The following is a 19,135-nucleotide window of genomic DNA, read 5'->3' on the forward strand; positions in this document are numbered from 1 at the left end:
GAAAAGAAGAAGAAAACAGATCGGCCGATATATTGGATTTAAAAATTCTCAAATATCAAAATCTGTATTGGTCTTAAAAAATCTCGTATCTAGACCAATCAAAAAATCCATTTAATTAAGAAAATACATAATTAATCAACAACGAAAATAATCATTAGTTGCAGCCCTAAAGTGTTTATTATAGCAACAACCACTCTTTTGAGACTAACCACTTACTCGGGCCTTGACATGTTAGACTGAGCTCCACTAGTAAAGTAAAGGTACATCATAAACAAGTCTGTATGCATTATATTCTGCGACAGTACATAATAACTTCTCAGCTTTGCTCAAACATAAAAGCGCGGCATGGTCACAGTGTGTAATACAGCTGCTTCATCTAAACACCAGTAACAATCTGCACAGTCACAGCACAGCTACAGTAATATGTATCTTACCTTTATGCAGTTATGCAACTACATACTAGGAACTTGCTTTCTTTGCACTCACAATGTCAGAGTTTCATTAGCTTTCATTAGGATCTTTGTCTGTTGTCCGTTATCATGAAAGGCTCTGAATGACTCCGTGATCATCAGCTTGTCAGAGCGTGCTTCGTGAACCTCAGCGTGGATAAATTATGATTCATTTGCCCAAGTGTCAGATGGCCTGTCCATCATTCGGTGCCGTGGTGCCATAGGCAACTGCTCAGAACCTGTTTCTAACACACATTTTTTTCATTATGCATCTCAGAAAAGTTCTTCTGATACTCTCCTCTATGCCTACCGCACAAGGTCTTGAATTTCTGCACAATACGAAAAACCTCAGAGAACCTGTGTGTGTCTTTAGGATAATTTCATATATTTCTTTGCCTATCCAGAACGTTGTTTCTAGAAAAACACACACCTCTGTCGAGTTTGTCGTAACAATGTCTTCACGTCAAGGTGGAAACCAGGATACCAACCAATCACGGATCTGTTTCTAACATGTAAATGAAAGCCTGATTGGATCATTGTTGTCTTCCAATACGTGTCTGTCTGCTTTGTTTTCTTGCAGACGATCATCGAGCTGTTTGTGAACAGGCTGGATTCAGTGGAGTCTGTTCTGCCATATGAATATACTGCGTAAGTAGCACCGAAAAATGTGCCTGTATTGTTTCTTTGTAGAATTGTATTATTGAATCCCTTTTGTCCTGGAGTTTCAACAGCTTGACCGTACTAAAGTATGCAGAAAGCCTCTACTACTCACCTGTAACATACAGCACAATATCCACAGCCCTTACTGCTGAAGTCATGACAGTTTTGAAGTTTAAAAACAGATTCACAGGGCGGAAAGAGTCGAGAAACCCTTAGCCCAGGTTACTGAATGCAGTGTGTAATGGTGGAGTAAAGGTGTTGTAGTTTATTCTGCCCCAAACACTTTGAATAGTCTCCTCCTTTTTGTGCAGGTTTGACTTTTGCTCCGCGAGAAAACAGTGAAACGTCCATCAGAGAATCTGGGCCAGGTTCTTTTTGGGGAGAGGATTGAAGCCTCACCATACAAGGTAACAAGCATCTAAATCTACAGACACACATCTACAGAAACCATCTGGGTAAAGCTAGGCTGCTTTAATGGCAGCAGTTACAACGGGTGTGCATGTGGTTCTGTTGGAATGAATGAAGATCTTTTTCTGGCTATGTTTACACACACAAAATAAGCACTGAGGGTTGTTGTTTGCAGATGCAATCCTATATATTTTTAAATACAGAAAAGTAGATCCAATAAAGGAAAAAAGCTGAATATCTACACGCTAGATTATAGCTCTTGAACCACAATAGACTTCCCAAACACTACCAGGTTATCATGCATATGGTTAACATGAGTGGCTAACAAAATCATGTGCGTCAGTGCATGACGCAGTCATGGTAACACAGAAATTGCAAACTATTACACAGAGATGTATAAAAATATTTTAAAAGGGGGGTTATGCAGCATTAGATGGCAAAACTCTACAAGATCTAATAGACCCCACTGAAAAAAGTGGTAGGAGGAGGGAAAATCCCTCCACGTCATGTTAACTATTTGCCCGATGAAGACTCAGTTGGAAGGTTTGGAGCTATAGTTCAGTGTGCTGTCTCTTTTTCCTACATGCACATAGTAGCTTCATTTACAGAGCGTAGAGCATCAACTGATGATGAAGGGGGTTGTGAATTGCAACCATCTGTCCAGTCTACCACTGCCCCCTAACCTTTCAGTCCATTATAAACCACACATTAGAAACACATTAATTCTCTCTGTGATTATGGGCGCATAAAAGAAAAAAAAGTCCACACAACTCCAAGAGTATGAGTCCTGTGATCTACCAACTGAGCTAACCAGTGACACTGATATACACACTGAAATTACCATTAAACCACTCTGTTAAACTACTGTTTTGTTATCTCGACATCATGAGAAAATTATCCCGTTATCACGCGAAAATGCAGTTGAAAAAATATTTGAATGGATGGCTGCTTAGGGCTTCCATAGTACTTAACAGTTTGGACCGTAATCATATATGTACAGACATGGTCATTATGATAAACAATGTTTTAACTATAACTGAATACTAAGTAAGTCATAAAACAGACAAGACATAAAGGAAATGTGCTTTCAAATGAATTCAGTCAGTTTTGTTGCTCTGGCAGCTTTAGTTGTTTTTATGCACTCACTGACATTGTGTTGTTAACACAGGTAGGTCTCTCTTTTAACTACACTGTTAAAGTTATTCATGAACATCAGTCACTGGTCACAGCAGCATCTCTAAAGTCTTTGTCTTTGTAAAGTCATTGGCGTGGGGTTGCCGTCTTTAGTTCTGTCTGAAGGTCACTGTGTGCCAGACGTTAGCCGAGTGAATCCTGACTGTACACCGTTAGTGGCTGCAAGCTTTGGGAGTGAGCAGGAGTTCAGTCATCTGACAGGCATTTCAAATGTAGCAGTTGTCCCTCTTTGGGTCAGAGTTCAGTGCAGAAGGCAGAAACTCAAAGTGCAATAGTGTGGGAAATATTTTTTTAGTTTGATAGAGCGTGGCTTACAGTTTACTCCTGCTTCCAGTCTTTGTGCTAAGCTAGGCCAAACACATCTCCTGTTTGTCTGTGCTGAACGGACAGAGCTGATGTTGATTTTGTCTCTGGGTTTGAAGTCAAACAAGAGGGTTCCCAAAATGTTGGTGGGTTCCTTTATGGGGATGATGTGTGTCATTGCACCTTTGTTAGACATCATGACAAAGGGGTCATATTAACTCCTAACAATGCAAAAGTAAAGATACTAACTGTGTGTCCCATGTGTCAGTTTGAGTTCAAGAACCCCGCCGCGTGTCAGAAGGTGTGCACCAGAACCTACGACACCACCAACCCAACAGAAAAATCCAAACTGGAATTCCTCAAGAAAGGCATGTTACTCAACTACCAGCATCACTGGTATGTATGATTCACTGACAGACACATCATAAAGTGAAGTGAAATGCAACCACAGGCATATACATAGATATAAAATTAACTGTATACACACCAGAACACGACTCCCACGTAAAGGATTCTATAAATGGTTCCTGGAAACACATCAAGTAGGCCTCTATAACCAAACAGAAGTTGTTATGAATATAAATACAAGTTGTAATTTGTAATGTAACCAGCGTTCTCAAATGTTAAATTGTTGTCTGAACACAAGAAAGGTCAAGAGCAAGATCTTTGTCCCCAGGGGAAATTTAGTTTTGACAGAACAGTAGTCCCTGTCGCTAATGTTAATTCTGTAAGTCAAGAAAGTCACAGTTTGTCATAAAACTGTAAAAAGGGACACTTGGTTACTACTGGCTAGGTAACTTAGCCATGTTCCACGCACAGATGTATCTCACCTTAATCCAATGTGTCCTGGTCCTTCCATCACACCGTCTACACATGGAAGTTGTGTAGTTGATTACATTATGCGGCTTTAGGGTGTGTGGTCTTTCTGATTACGTATTTTCACAGTATTCAACAGTTTGACGACAAACTGCTACCTTCTTGCCTTGCAAAATTATCTCTCGCCATGGACTACCCGGCATATTCTTACTAATATAAGGTCCCATGGTGGTCCACCGGAAGAGCAGGGACTTATGCCTTCTATGCCTAAACTCTTACTCTCCCGACAATGTGGCGGGTGGTAGAGAAAGAGAGTGAAATGTGATAACTGACCAACGACATGTAAACTGGGGCTTTTAGAGTTGTTATTTTACTCATCTGGCTGTTTAAGCGCAAGATATGTGACCATTACAGGCTTCTGTTTTGTGTTGCGCGTGTGTGTGTAGGATTGTGGATAACATGCCGGTCACCTGGTGCTATGATGTCGAAGATGGACAGAAGTTCTGTAACCCTGGATTCCCTATTGGCTGTTACGTCACAGAAGCAGGCCGACCCAAAGATGCCTGCGTGGTCAATGTGAGTAGGTCACACATGGACACAAACAAAGCCCTCTTTAACGGCATAATTAAAATATCTGTATGAACATCGCCTCCTACTCATACTCGGGCGTGTAGTTGTTTTCTCATGTTTCCTTACACATGTAAGGATTCCCATCAGTCAAGACAAAATAATACTAATATCAGATCACTAAAACTGTATGGTAGGGGTGGGTGATATCATATTTTGGGTGGTGACATTTATCACGGTAGTATTAAAAAAACAAAAAAGGGATACTCCACTCAAAACATAATTCTCGGGGTGAGCAGCATGCATCACTGTCTGCCCCAGTGTCTTTTTTGATACCAGCAGGTGTCTCAGTGCCCAAAGTTAGAATGGTTCATATCCTGCACAGCTGTAACTGTAATAACACATTATTTCCCTGTCTGTACTTTGAACTGCTGTGCTTTTGTTTTCCAGTCTAACTTTAATGAAAAGGATGCCTTTTACATCTTTAACCATGTGGACATCACCATCCATTACCACATCGTTGAGCACGAACAACTTGGAGCTCGATTGGTTGCTGCAAAGATTGAACCCAAAAGGTAATGAATGACAGTTTTAGCTGATATGTAGGTATCTAGTGAAAATTTAGATGTCAGGTTTTTTACTTAGTGTGTTGTTTGGGGCTATTTTGACATTTGTGCCAATTGTTGAACTTTTTGTGGCTTCTGAAAGAGCTCTGGTGCTGTGTCCTGGTATAAAATCTATCCAATTTCACAGACTAGTAGCACATGTGGTATTATTTAGCGTTGTCATTTATTGTTTGATTTCAAATCTATTCCCATGTCTCTCTCTGTCTCTCTTCATCTGGCCAGCTATGAAAATCCTAATGATGACAGCCCTGATTGCTCTGGGGGGCCAAAGTTCCTGAAAAACAAACAAGCAGGAGTGTTCAAGATCCCATACACTTACTCTGTCAGATTTGTGGTCAGTACAATAACATCAACTTTGTGGGTTTAAGGCTGTCTGTGTTTTGTGAAGTTCCACAGATGACCAGACCTAGAAAATGAAAATGGACTGATGCTCCAGAGAGAGAAAGTGAAAAACCTGATGTAGCCCTTCTATAGAGAGCCTAAGCCCATCCCCTTCCGGTGGACCACCATGGGACCTTACTTCAGGAACATATGTACGGTAGTTAATGGCAGGAGACAACAAATTTTTGATGATGGCCAATTTAAAATGTGCATGTAAAAGTAAAAAAAGTTGCAGTTTGTCGGAAAACTGTTGAGGTATAAGACTGTGAAATAAGACTAGTATTACTGCGTTAACGTGTTGTACGAGACAAAAAAATTGTTTTCACACAAAACGACTGTTTTACAACAAACTGCAACTTTCTTGACGAACAAAATTATTATGATGATTATTATTCAGGGCACAGTTCAAACAGGATCAAAAAATAAGTTGTCTCTCACCATTCACTACCGTACATATTTTATTCTGAAATAAGGTCCCATGGGCCAGAAGCAGAAGCGAGTGACTTAGGCTCTATAGGGACGGGTACAGTAACCCGGTTTGAAGGGGTCCTGGGGCTACATTATTACAGACTGTAGTATTGATACTATGTTACGGAAATTTTATGGTACTTTAAACGTTTTGGTTGAATTTATTGTCTTTTTATCACACTTGATAAATAAAAATATGGACAATCATGTGACAGAATTATAGATAGTTAATATAAAGAAAATGGATCCAGGAGATCTGGACGCCAATCAGATAGGACCTGAGTCACAGGACTTCTTCTAACATGGAAACAGAGATCTGGGAGCCTGTTAATGCTAATGGTCTGTAATTAAAACATCTTTCAGCAGATCATATGGTACAGACTTCAGTGCTGAGGTGCCTTGATTTTAAATATTATTGTTAGTTTATCAACATCAAGGTGAATATGTGAAATAATTTTTTAATGATTACCAATCCCTATTGTGAAGAGCAAATTACACTTACAAACATTTTGATTTAGTGTGTGTGTGTGTGTGTGTGTGTGTCTTTGTAGGAAGACAAAAATATTCGCTGGGCGTCTAGATGGGACTACATCCTGGAGTCAATGCCTCACACCAACATCCAGTGGTTCAGGTAAGGCTCAAACACACACATGTTGACACACATTTATATGACATTCACTTTGTGCTGGAATGTGCAGCTCAGATATGATTTATGGGGAACAAATGTAAAAATGTTTTGCAAGAGCCAGCTGTGGTTCTGAAGGTTGAGCCCATGTTGATGAATTTTCTGCCAGTGATGTTGACACAAATTCAAGTGGTAATCAAATTGCTAGTCAAGATTTGCGAGCATGCAGGGGCGGTTTTGTAACTGCTGACCCAATGTCTAAGAGAAAACAAGCAGCAATGTCTCTAGATTTCCGTAAGAAACAAGGGCCGTCTTTACTGGCTCTCCTGAGCTGGATTCCCTCAGTATGAGCCGTTTGTATGTCTTGTATACTCAACTGGATTTGAAGTGACAGCAGTGTGTGAAGCAACTTTCAGGGGATTCCTACTGTCCTCCCCCAAATCAACTTGGGTTTTTCTGTCCAGTACTGGCCATGACACCACCATCCAACAAGAGTCCTGTCCTATAGGCGGCAGGCTTTTAGGTTGGGGCAGATTTTAGACAGCAGTCATCATCATTTTGGTTTACAAATGCCTCTGATGTCAAACATTATGTCTGCCCCACAGTGTCATAATGATACATTCAAACCATTGCTCAGGCCTGGCGTCTGTCAGAGACAATCCACATCAAAGTACTGACTTATCTGGCTTTGCTGTTTTTTTTCTCCCCAGCATAATGAACTCGTTGGTGATTGTTTTGTTCCTGTCTGGAATGGTAGCCATGATCATGCTGCGGACTCTCCATAAAGACATCGCCAGATACAATCAGATGGACTCTGTGGTGAGTACCTGTCTCTGTGGCTGATAGGACTCTGTTGAGCTTAGCTGGAGCTGTGGTCAGGAAATGTACAGCCATGATTAACTACCTTTATTTGATCTTATACAAGGCAGTCATGGCACTACTAGAACATGACACAGCTGTGTCTGGTGGACGTGAGAGGTCGGGCTGTGTTGTTCTCAGTTCTCATCATATCTGCACATCTATCTTGTTCTCCAGGAGGATGCCCAGGAGGAGTTCGGATGGAAGCTGGTCCACGGAGATGTTTTCCGACCTCCCAGGAAGGGAATGCTGCTGTCTGTTTTCCTCGGCTCTGGAACGCAGATCTTCATTATGACCTTTGTCACCCTTTGTATGTCTTTGTTATCTTCATGATTGTTTAGTAGTCATATATGCCAAACTAGCACCGTTATTGGATGCCTGACTGGTTTGTTTCTTCATGACTGCTCTTGACATGCCATCAGCTTTCATGTGTTTCTTCTGTCCATTCTTTATTTCTGCCATATCCACTCGATAATGAATGCCCCATTAAGTTTAAAAAGTGTCACAAGACATGGAACATCTCATGCCTCTCTTTCTTTAGGACTACTCCAGAAGTAGCGAATCTGAGTATGCAGCCTAAGTGCTAGATACAATTTGTAATGGAGTCCAGTAGGGGTAGATTGCACAAAGTCAGATGATGAGAGGTTGCTAACAAATCCCCATATTAACCACATTATCTAATCAATTTATTTGAAAGTTATAGAAAGTTGAAATTATTGGCCAATATTAGCTTATTACAGATATGTCAGTATCCACATCATCACTCTCTGTGCTGCTTAAGAAAACACCAATATTTAATAATGACAAGTATTCAATTTTCCCAAGGGGGCAAATTCAGTTTTTCACTCAGACCTGGAGATATGTATATTAAATGTGGAGCGATGCCAGAGTACCTCCCCAGCTACCAGTCCACACTCTGTGCAGTCTTGTCCATGTTGGACTTTTGAACCAATTCCCTTCTGCCTGAGCTACTACCACCCGCGTTTCACTGCCTTACAAATCAGGACAAATTAACAGAAAACGCAGCTTTGCACAGAACAGCACCAGTAGGAACAACAATTCTTGTTCAGAGCTCAAATCGAATCAGAGTTTAATCACGTTTGGTCAGTGATACTTTACGGGGAGGAAACTCCCACAGATTAGCTGACTGGCCGTGTTAATCTTGTGTTCTCCAGGAGAGTTTCATACCGATTCCAAGCCGCAGACGTGCTCCAGCTGAGTCACGTAACATTGTCTAAGGGAAAAATGAATAGGACTTTTACTTCCGAAATCAGGGGTGCCCAAAATAGCTTCTCCCACCTCGCAACTCTATAAAGACAAAGGCGTAAAACAGTTGGCCCAGTAGCATCCCACAATAGAGTAATGGGAGTTTCCTTTCTGACCAATCACTGACCAAACTTGATTAGACACTGAATTGACTTGGGTTCTGTCTAGTCATGAGCAAGAATTTTTGTTTTGCACTTCAGGTCCACCGTCAGTGCCTAATATCAGCCAATATTTCATAATCAGATTTAAACACTTTGAAGTGTTGATATTGGTTTAATCCTGGAAGGATCAGTGGGGCTCTATAACTGTTTTACTTTTTATGTTATTACTTATTCTTATTCAACTTCAAATGTATAACTCCCCCCCCCTCCTCCAGTCTTTGCCTGTCTTGGGTTCCTCTCTCCGGCAAACCGTGGGGCTCTGATGACTTGTGCTGTTGTTCTCTGGGTCCTTCTGGGAACCCCTGCTGGATATGTGGCTGCTCGCCTCTACAAATGTAAGTGAGAAAGAAACCGGTGGGTTTTTTTGTTGGAATTGGGTGAACAAATTCAGGTAGGCTTTACGTACTGTTTACTTGGACACAAAGAACACAAAGTCTCATTCATATAATAATCACAATCATACTGCTAATAAACACTGCAGCATTTGTGGCTGTGGACTATCAGCAGTAAATGAGAACTGAAAATCCTTCTTTGTCTTTGTGTTTGGTTAATTATCAGCTTTCGGAGGAGAGAAGTGGAAGACCAACGTTCTGCTGACAGCCTTCCTCTGCCCTGGGTAAGACTGTTAGCGCTGGCTCAAACACCAGACATAGTAACATACACAACACCAGACGCTTACTGCATGACAAAAATACGACCACTTGATCCCACTCTGTCAATCATTTACTTCTTCATCTAACATCCTCTCTGTCTCTGCTCAGGGTGGTATTTGCAGATTTCTTTGTGATGAACTTGATCCTGTGGGGCGAAGGGTCTTCAGCAGCCATGCCATTTGGGACCCTGGTAGCCATATTGGCCCTTTGGTTCTGTATCTCAGTGCCACTGACCTTTATAGGAGCATACTTTGGCTTCAAGAAGGCAGTAAGTAAATGACAAAATTTACATCCATTCATACGTAATACATTCTGTATTTGTTGGTATACATTTCATGCCAGTGGTGGTTTGCAGAAAGAGTGTGCTGCTGTCACAATGTCATCAGTCAAGTACAGCAAGTGCTCAAATAATAAAATAACACTACAGCAATACTAATTGATTTGTCGGGTCCATAGTCCACCAATTAACGGAAATAACCAAGAATGTAAAGACGCTACACTGCAATTCACATTAAAAAAGTACATGTGTCATTTTTTAACAATTCTTCAATGCTGTATTTTTTCTCGCGCTCTCTCTCTCTCTCATTTAAGGGGATTGAGCACCCAGTGCGGACGAATCAGATTCCTCGTCAAATCCCAGAGCAGTCATTCTACACAAGGCCTTTCCCTGGGATCATCATGGGTGGAATTTTGCCTTTTGGATGTATTTTTATTCAGCTGTTCTTCATACTAAACTCCATCTGGTGAGAATGTATAAAAAGCTTATTACCTTAGAATGAGCCATTTCTATCTACATACAACACCTTACATGGAAGTTGGCATGTTGCGCCGCCATGTTTCTACAGTAGCCCAAACGGACAAACTGCTCCACAGAGTGCGTTTCGTCACTATGTTGAATACGAAGGAGAATAACAAATAATGGTAGTAGTAGTAGTCGACTGGTTTATTAGAGGTATGAAAAGAAGATAAATGTGGACAAATGGAGGACCACATGGATTATTTAGCACAAGAGCTGTCTGCTGGCTTGCTCGGAAAGGGAGGGGTGAGGCGGTGCATTCATGTTGTGTCGGAATAATCAGAACCTTTTTTTCCTCCTTAAAAAAAGAAGAGAAATAAAGTGTACACAGGGCAACAAATAGTATACAGAACTTTTGATTTGTGCAAAATCATGTATTGCATGTGCATATTTTCCAAACATGTAATTTGTAATATGGTTATAATGGTTAGTTTGCTGTCCATGTAAAGTGAACTACATGTCTGCGTGTTGTTTAGATGCTCTGATAATACTAATCCAACACATCACTGTAATAGCGTCCATATTGATCCCACACTCTGACTTAAGAGCACATGAACGCACACTGAAGTCGGAAGAACAACTAAACAAATCAGGAAATGGGACCGTCCGATGAGCGCATGAATACACCGTGAGCAACTGGCTGCAATTCACGCCCCTCACCACTAGATGCCACTAAAACTTACGGACTGAACTTTTAAGGTCAGCCCTGTTCAGTCAGAGCTGTGGGAAGTCTTTAAATAGTGATGCGACTCACAATCTCTTAGAACCTCTTAAAGCTGAAACACATTCACCAGTATTAAAACTAGCCAGATATAAAAAGAAGCACAATTCTCTTATTTTGTGAAAACCCCAAATAAATGAATGAATTAAATAAATTAATTTGGCAGAACTAGAGATTATCAACATGTTAAATGAGTCTACATTTACCAAACATGGTGGCAGACTGACCAAACTACTGTAGTCTCGTCTGTAAGGCTCAGACATGTCTCTTCCTGTCATCCAGGTCCCACCAGATGTACTACATGTTTGGCTTCCTTTTCCTGGTCTTCATTATCCTGGTCATCACCTGCTCTGAGGCCACCATCCTGCTCTGCTACTTCCACCTATGTGCTGAGGTAAACAGCACACAGATCAATGCAAGACCTTTAACATTATCATCTTCATGCTTCAGGGATGATATTAATACTGACATTGTTGCATCAAAGTTGTTAACAGCAGCTGTTTTCTCCCAATATTCCTTATCTATTATGTTGACAAGTTTTAAACAAAAAAGTACCGTCGCTGCTGATTGTGGGGTAGAGAAGGGTCAGGGTTCGATTTTTTTGAGAAGTGGTTGAATAAAATTTTGTTTGAAATAAGCAGGGACACAACCAGACATATTTACACAGAGATGCTGGTAAGATGTCAAGAGGGCTAGAGGAAGTTTTCATACATTTGCAAGATGTTGGAGTGAGGCTGGAGGCAGGAGAAAAAATTCAGGTAAATTTGGCTGAGAGGAGATGGGGGAGAACGTGAGGGGAAAGTGTTTAATCTGATGTCGCTAATCTTACCAACAAAGAATGAAAGTCAGGTGTTGCCGTCCTCACTTGAAAAAAATCAGAACAGCAGGAGTAACGACACTATGAAATGTGTGAAAATAAAGGTTTGGGATTGTGCCAACAGTCAGATTCTGGCATCCTTAACCCAATTATTTAAAATCAGTAGCCGTGTTTCCATCAACGCATTTTGAAGTATCGCATTAGATTTCGCGCAAAAGTTTTTACGCTCGCATGAGGTGGCTTTTGCCTTTGTTGAAAAAGAGTAAATGCGCTAAATGGGAGATGGAAACTTTTGCTGAATAAGGGGGCTGGACGATATGGCCAAAAATGTTATCAGAATAAAAAGTTTCATATCTTTCATATCTCACGTCTGATCAGCTGTTTCCGCTGTCGGCGTCTTGCCGGATATTCCCATAACATGCAGAGACATGGTTGGTTGCAACTTTCCTGCTTGAAACACGTTTCTGAGGACCTCTCTCCATTTTTCTAAGATCAATGGCCATCAGTTCCATGCAGCTGGTTTTGTTTCTGGTTTGGAACCCATACGTCTTGTTTATTACAACCATGTGTAACGTCAGCTACTGATGTAACTACACTTGCCGTAGCCTGGTTTATTCGCGTCAAACCAGCTGATGGAAACACACATATTTCGCAATTACTACATTTCAAAAGTACACTTCACATTTGCATGACAATTAGATGGAAACATGGCTATTCAAGTTCTTTTAAATAAAAATAGTGAACTTGTAGGTGGATTCCTACAAGCACTCGACTCTGACAGTCTTGCTTGACAGAGAGAAAATTGTCATTTACCCACAGGGAGCAACTGATCAAAGGAGCTGGTCTAGTTTTAATAGGGACCACTTGATCCAGTGCTGAAAGGCAGTGTTTACTAAGCAGCTGCACCAAGAGTCAACATCAAGCAGCAGAAAGGTGGTTAAGGATGCGAGAGCTAAAAACAGGTCGGCAGGGTAAGCAATCTAGATTAAAAGACTAATCAACTAAAATCCAGTTGTGATCAGTAATAAAAAGCTCCTGTGTAAATAAAAAATGTATATGTTGTGTGGAGGGCTTGACACATATTCAGTGAGAGTTAAAGATATTAACAAAACTTGTGAAAGTTAGGCAGAACAGCATCAGTTAATTTACATCTTAGCTTAGTCAATGCATTTTATTATCAACTGAAACTCTTTCCTCAAGTCTGATCGCTCTGAGGGGGATTAGCTTAGTTATGAGAATTACAAATATCTGTTGGGCAAACAGGACAAGTATCTTAACAGTTTACTGGGCCATCTTATTTAATACTTCAGTGATGTTGGGAGGGAAGACGTTCTCCAGGTTCTTTACAGAGATCTGTGCGTCGGTCCTGCTGGCGCTTTGCTCAGTTGGTTTTGTTAGCACCTCTCGTTAGCGCTGCTCTGTACCATCGCTTGCATTTAGGCTTGCTTATATCCTTTGCCAGCATTCAATCCCAAGTGACAAGTAGTAGCCAATCACAGCACAGTAGGGTGGGACTTCACCAAAAGGCAGGAAAAAAATAACACGAATCAACCTCGAGTGGTACTCGCTCCACTCGAGGTTGATTCGTGTTATTTTACATATACAAGTGACGAGAAGATGGTGAGAAAGTGCATTTTCTGTATCGAGTAGTATGAGTAGTAAAACCTTTTAAAATATTCAGAATCGATATGCATCTAAAAATCCAGAGCTGTCTCAGTTTCACGGACTCTCCTCCTTCAGTATTTGTTGGAGCTTCGGTGCTGCAGTCTTGCAGGGATCGTCGTGCCGCTGGCAACGTTGACTGTAGAGAACTCACCCATAGATTTAAAACACTGTGATCCACCATAGACACTCTGATATGGCTTGGATCATAGAACGAGCTGCAAGTCCATCGTTGACAAAAGGGAGAAAGAACAGAGCAACACACAGGACAGGTAGGACAAAAAGGGAAAGCCAGGAAACACGGCAGGCGCCATCAACAGGAGCTCCAACCTTTTAGGTCTAGGAGCAGGCGATTCAGACAGGAGATGTCTGCGATCTCTTGACATGTTTGTATTTGTTTGTAATTGATTTAGATTTAGTTCTGATTTCACTCACCAACATTGACCTGTAATTCATGTTTCTGCAAAGCAGGCTCTGTATGACAGGGGCCACTCGCTCGTTAACCCCTTTAGTGAGGGCCTAAATTTACAAAACTGAAAACTGACAACTCAACTCTGGCGTTGTTCCTCCTCTTCACAGGACTACCATTGGCAGTGGCGTTCCTTCCTGACCAGTGGCTTCACTGCTGTCTATTTCCTGGTCTATGCCGTTCATTACTTCTTCTCGAAGCTGCAAATCACTGGACTGGCCAGCACCATCTTGTACTTTGGATACACCATGATCATGGTTCTCATCTTTTTCTTATTCACTGGTAGGTATATAAAAAAGTCAGGAGAGGTGATGGTTGATGTATTTTTCCATTCTGGATCATCATGGCTGTCATCTGTCTCATGCATTGTACTTATGCAATTTTTAGGTTAAAAGGAAAGTTCTCCCCAACCGTAGCCCTGCACCACCTAAACTCTCAACGTCCATGAGAAAAATACGTTAATCTCACTCACGTTAACAGTTTTGATGTTGTTGTGGTCACTTGGGTGCAGCGCAACAAGCTGTAAACACAACAGTGACATATAATCACCCTGAAGGTTATTTGGCAGCATGTCAGCAAAAGTTGCCCATCTAATAATCAATCTGTTGAAATCTCACTGACATCAACAACACAGAAAAAATATCTGGCTGTTAAGTTGCTAAATGCTGCACTCCCCACATGTTTCTCTCTCTGCTGTTGGGTTTATCTGAGCCTTTTAACTGAAAAACAAAACAAAAATACTAAAAAGTTCTGTAAAGCTGAGGAGACGTGCAGATTTGGTAATAATATTCTGTGGGGTCATCACTTCAAACGACACCTTTCACTTTATACATAATCAACTGAGACGTTGTTGATATAAAAATATTGAGTTGTGCACCTTTAACTTTTACCTCTGATGTAAATTCCTTATTCCAGGGTCCAGATGTATAAACAGTGTTTACGCACAAAAACCATGCATGTGCCCTACACATAAACTGGTGTTTATAAAGGAAGAACATGCAGTGAGAATGTGTGCGCCTTCAGACCAGCATACACTAGACTTTCTAGAGCCGCTGAAGGTGATATGATAAGGAGGAGATTAAATATATACGGACGTAATCGAAAACAGTAAAATATTGTTAAAGTTGTTTGTTTCACTCATTGTCTTATAGTTTTTTCAATTTTTGCAAAACAATTTCAATCAAAGACACCTTTTATAAACTTTAAGTTTAATTACAATTATGTAAATTATGTATTTATTATAAATATTTAAAAAATTGTGATGAATTGTATTATTTTTTAAATTCACATTTGAGCCATTATTTCCCTGTGTTAACGATCTTTTCATTTTATTCTCAATTGTGAAGTCTGTTTCAATATGTGCGTTATAAAATGTGTCGTTGATTCATCTTTCTCACGTTTAATAATTACACCTGATCTTCACCGCTGTTGGAGAACCTCGCTGATGCAAGAGAGCCAAACTGCACTTCAATATGCAAATGCATGATTAAGAGCATTTCTGCATCCATTTATTGCGAGCTGTGGGAGTGGAAATGGGTCTTGTGCACGTGCATCCAGTTCCACAGTGATTTATAAAACAGTTGTGTGTACACAGTTTTAGCTGTGAGTGTTATGCATCTGGCCCCAGGTTAAAATAGGGGGAAACGTTGAGGCAAATTTCTTTGTTTTTGTTGTTCACTGAAGACATTTGGGTTTAAGATCAAAAGAAGAGTACGAGACAAGAGTTCAGAATTTCAGCTTTCATTTCCTGGTATTCACATCCAGATGTGTTAAACAACTCAGGACATATCACCCTCACCGTTGCAATACTTTTAGAAGGGACTGTATACAGTATATCATGGTGATTTGGTGCAGTGGGTCAAGAAAACCTTTATTTAGTGAAGCTGTAATTAAAATGTCTATTTTCTCTGTCCTCAGGTACTATCGGCTTCTTTGCCTGTTTCTGGTTTGTTACAAAGATCTACAGTGTGGTCAAAGTGGACTGAAGGATACAAAAGCACAACGGACTATACATGAGGTTACGTTCTCCCATCAACCTTTGGAGCATTCAGCACTGTCAAACTGAACGGAGAATTACAACCTGAACATTCACCTCCTCGTGCAGAGAGGCCTCCGGCCGACGAGAGCATGTGTACACTGGGTTGTAATTTTGTACATACAGTATCTATCTGCATATAATCTGAATGAAATGAATCATAACTGTACACGCCTCTTCCCAATATGTGACACACAGAAAGGTTAGTTTATACCATGCTACCTTCACAGAGTGCAGTGAGCTATTGGCGTTGGACTGTCCACAGACTGTGTCAGCGGTCATGTCATGCATTTTAGGTTTGTTTCAAAATCCGTGCACACTGTTTGCAGAATTATAGTCCTACAAATAAAACTGTGAGGGTGTGCTTCTTGACGGCTACTTCCTCTCACTGGTGATATTAAATGTGTGCACAGGTGTGGAATATGCCGGTGTTACTATTTTAAATGTGATTTTTGTGCAACGCATCTCTGAAGAAGCTTTAGCAATCTGCAGTCGCACGTTGTGTCTAAAAAATGTGTCTACGTGCACATTTCTACACAGTTTATGTCTAAATGGGTCTATATGGCTGTTCCTTTCTAAAGGCTACTCCAACTGCAGCCGCTCCTTTTGTTTAAAATTTGAAGGTGACAACTTGTGAGTGCTTTGTCGTTCCCACTTTTCTCAAAGTATTGTGGAACAGTTATCATTTCTGAGTTTCCGGGATGAACTGATGAAGTCTGACGTTTTGGAAGTCATAGTTTGACCGCTTGTGCACAGTGCAGGGCAATATGAACCTATTTCAGAGAAAGTATTACATTCTGATCTATCAGAAAGCCAGAAAGTCCAGTCCCACTTTGGCGCTAGGGGCATGTTGATGTGTCAGGATACATCCTTGTCCTGTTTCCCAGCAACAACTTGTATTCTCGCTCCAAACAAGCTGCAATGTTAACGTACTCGCTCCTGAGAGAGCTTCTTCTCAGCCACTCATTTTGTCTGCATGATGTGTTCAGTGTGTGCTGAGAGCAAGAAATTTAATCATGCTCCAGTCAGCGTGCCATGCCATCACACAAAGCACACACAAATGCTTTGTGTGAGTCTTTAGTTTAGCTTAAGACTCATGGGAGCTGTAATTCTTCAGCTAGGGCCAACAAATCTTACCAGCAGGCAGTAGTTAAATACCCATTAGGCTTACATTTAGCGCAGAAAACATGAATATCATGTTGGCTCAGCTTTTTAAAAAGACTGATTAAAAAAACAACAAAAAAAAAAAACACTTTGCTGCAAAAATACAAGGTTATCCCCAGGCTAGTGGTATACAAGTAGTGGAATCCTGTAGTAATTTCATTTCTCTCAATGACCTAGCAGATGATGCAAACTAAGGACTTGTATATTTTAAACAAGTGTTTTTTTTTTTTTGGTTACATGCATTTCTCTATACTGAGCTCATTTAAAAAAACCAAACCAAAACACAAGGAAAACCATGTTTCCAAAATCTTTCACTCAGAACGCAATGACCTAAAAAAAATCTGTAGCGTTACAGCATGTATCACTGTTGTCTTAATTTTTTTGTTTTCTTTTGTTGCATAAACCAATAAGACACCTCTTTCCTGCATGGGTTGTGCTACCTTACACTATGTTTCAGACATGAATCCGAAATGCTGCAGCATGCTTCAGTTAGCTTTATTTTCATAAACACAAGTAATTCCAGTAAGCAAGTAAAGCAAATATATATATTCATTATAAATACATGTGTAGGGCAGCCACATATATAGATATACAGCAGTACCGTTCTGTATTTGACCACAAGGTCTCATCCAGATCACATTTACAGTTACTCATTTGGCTTTTATCCAAAGCGACTTACATTTGAGTTCACACCTTATGTCCCCTCTTGCCTCATTCATCTAGGAATAAAATGAATTTTTAGTTTTAATTTTAATGTTTTGCGAATTTTATGTAGTAAATTGCATTCTAATTTACAATAATGTGTTATGTATGTAATAAATTTTAGTTTTTCCAAATATTACGTAAACCTGCAAAATGGACTGTAAATGCACAGATTTGGTGACAGTTGGGTTATTTGTAAAATTTGAAAGAGGTCGCTTTAATTAAGTGCATTTTGTGTTAATTACACACTGACTGCAGTTGTGCTTTTGAAAAATGAACACAATATTGAGAAATGTGTGTAACCAAGTGTTAAAAACTAAACAAAAGCAAAAGCTTTTAATGAAGCTCAATACCGACTGGAGATTGAACAGCCAGAAATCTCATCACTTGGTCAAGTCATCGTCCCTCACAGCCCAACAGTGCACACCACGTTATTGCCAAATCAGGAATAAATACATCTCTTCACCTGTGAAAGTCATTTTTGTAAGAGCTGGACACCAGAAGACTAACTTGCATCTTTAGTGAGGTTTTTCAGCCAGCTGACTGACTGCTTATTATTTTCAGCTTATATAAATAGGTTGGTTTGTCCTTGTCCCCAGCTTTCTGTAGACCTGGTTTGTAAAGTAAATTGGTGGAACAGGCCATGTCATCAGAGGCTTTACCTTGACCTTTATGGCGTTTGAAACATTTATTGTAAAGAACTTTTTCTAATCTTAAAAATGTAGAGTAGACTTTTTTTGTTAACATGGAAACATTCTGCTAATAATGTGTATTAAACTATGGTTTGTCAGTGTTTCGGTGTTAACTAAGTTGGTCTAATAATTAAATTGGATTTTTTTCTCTCTCATTTGAATTCTTCAGTCTTTCCTCTCTGCTCCCTTTGTCCTGTATTGTCTTGGAATACATCCTGATTAAATGTTAAAAGATATGACAAGGAAAGGACAACTGATCTCAGATTCTGATTTAAAGCCAACGTTTTCGTACTGCAGGATTAATGCACAGGTGGTGTTGCATGGCTTATTGAAATGGTCATGAGAGTGATGGTGTTTGGGAAGAAATTGATGTCTTTGATGTGGTTGTTTTGGCTCTGGAGTGTCTGTAACAGATGGGAGACATTGGAATAGGATCTGTCCACAGTCTGCAAAGATTTTCCCAGTCTGATGCAGTAGGTACAAGCAGGGCAAATGATTGCAATACACAGTCATTACAAGTCTTCGATGGCTGCACCTGCTGCCACACAACTAATATAAAGGTCGATAACCCTCCTGCACTCATCTTAGTTTTTTAATAGTTAACAGTTAATCTTTATTTTCAAGGTTCAGGTTTCATATATT

General features: G+C 40.2%; 1 protein-coding gene across 1 annotated transcript; it reads left to right on the forward strand.

The window, feature by feature from the left end:
- Positions 1–972: 972 nt before the first annotated feature.
- Positions 973–18,648, forward strand: LOC119900111 (transmembrane 9 superfamily member 2-like; the record flags this gene model as incomplete). The annotated part of the gene is given in 17 exon segments (XM_038714870.1): positions 973–1,097; positions 1,421–1,433; positions 1,436–1,516; positions 3,283–3,410; positions 4,277–4,406; positions 4,848–4,972; positions 5,246–5,357; positions 6,424–6,503; positions 7,208–7,316; positions 7,533–7,665; positions 8,998–9,117; positions 9,341–9,398; positions 9,544–9,703; positions 10,027–10,178; positions 11,235–11,346; positions 14,011–14,182; positions 15,818–18,648. Coding segments are annotated over 17 exon segments (1,878 nt in total), but the record flags the coding sequence as incomplete, so codon positions are not given.
- Positions 18,649–19,135: the final 487 nt, after the last annotated feature.

The sequence above is a fragment of the Micropterus salmoides genome, unplaced genomic scaffold (assembly GCF_014851395.1).
Source record: "Micropterus salmoides isolate LMB-PRFRI ecotype aquatic unplaced genomic scaffold, ASM1485139v1 Ms_hic_scaffold_1250, whole genome shotgun sequence".
Lineage (NCBI taxonomy): Eukaryota > Metazoa > Chordata > Actinopteri > Centrarchiformes > Centrarchidae > Micropterus > Micropterus salmoides.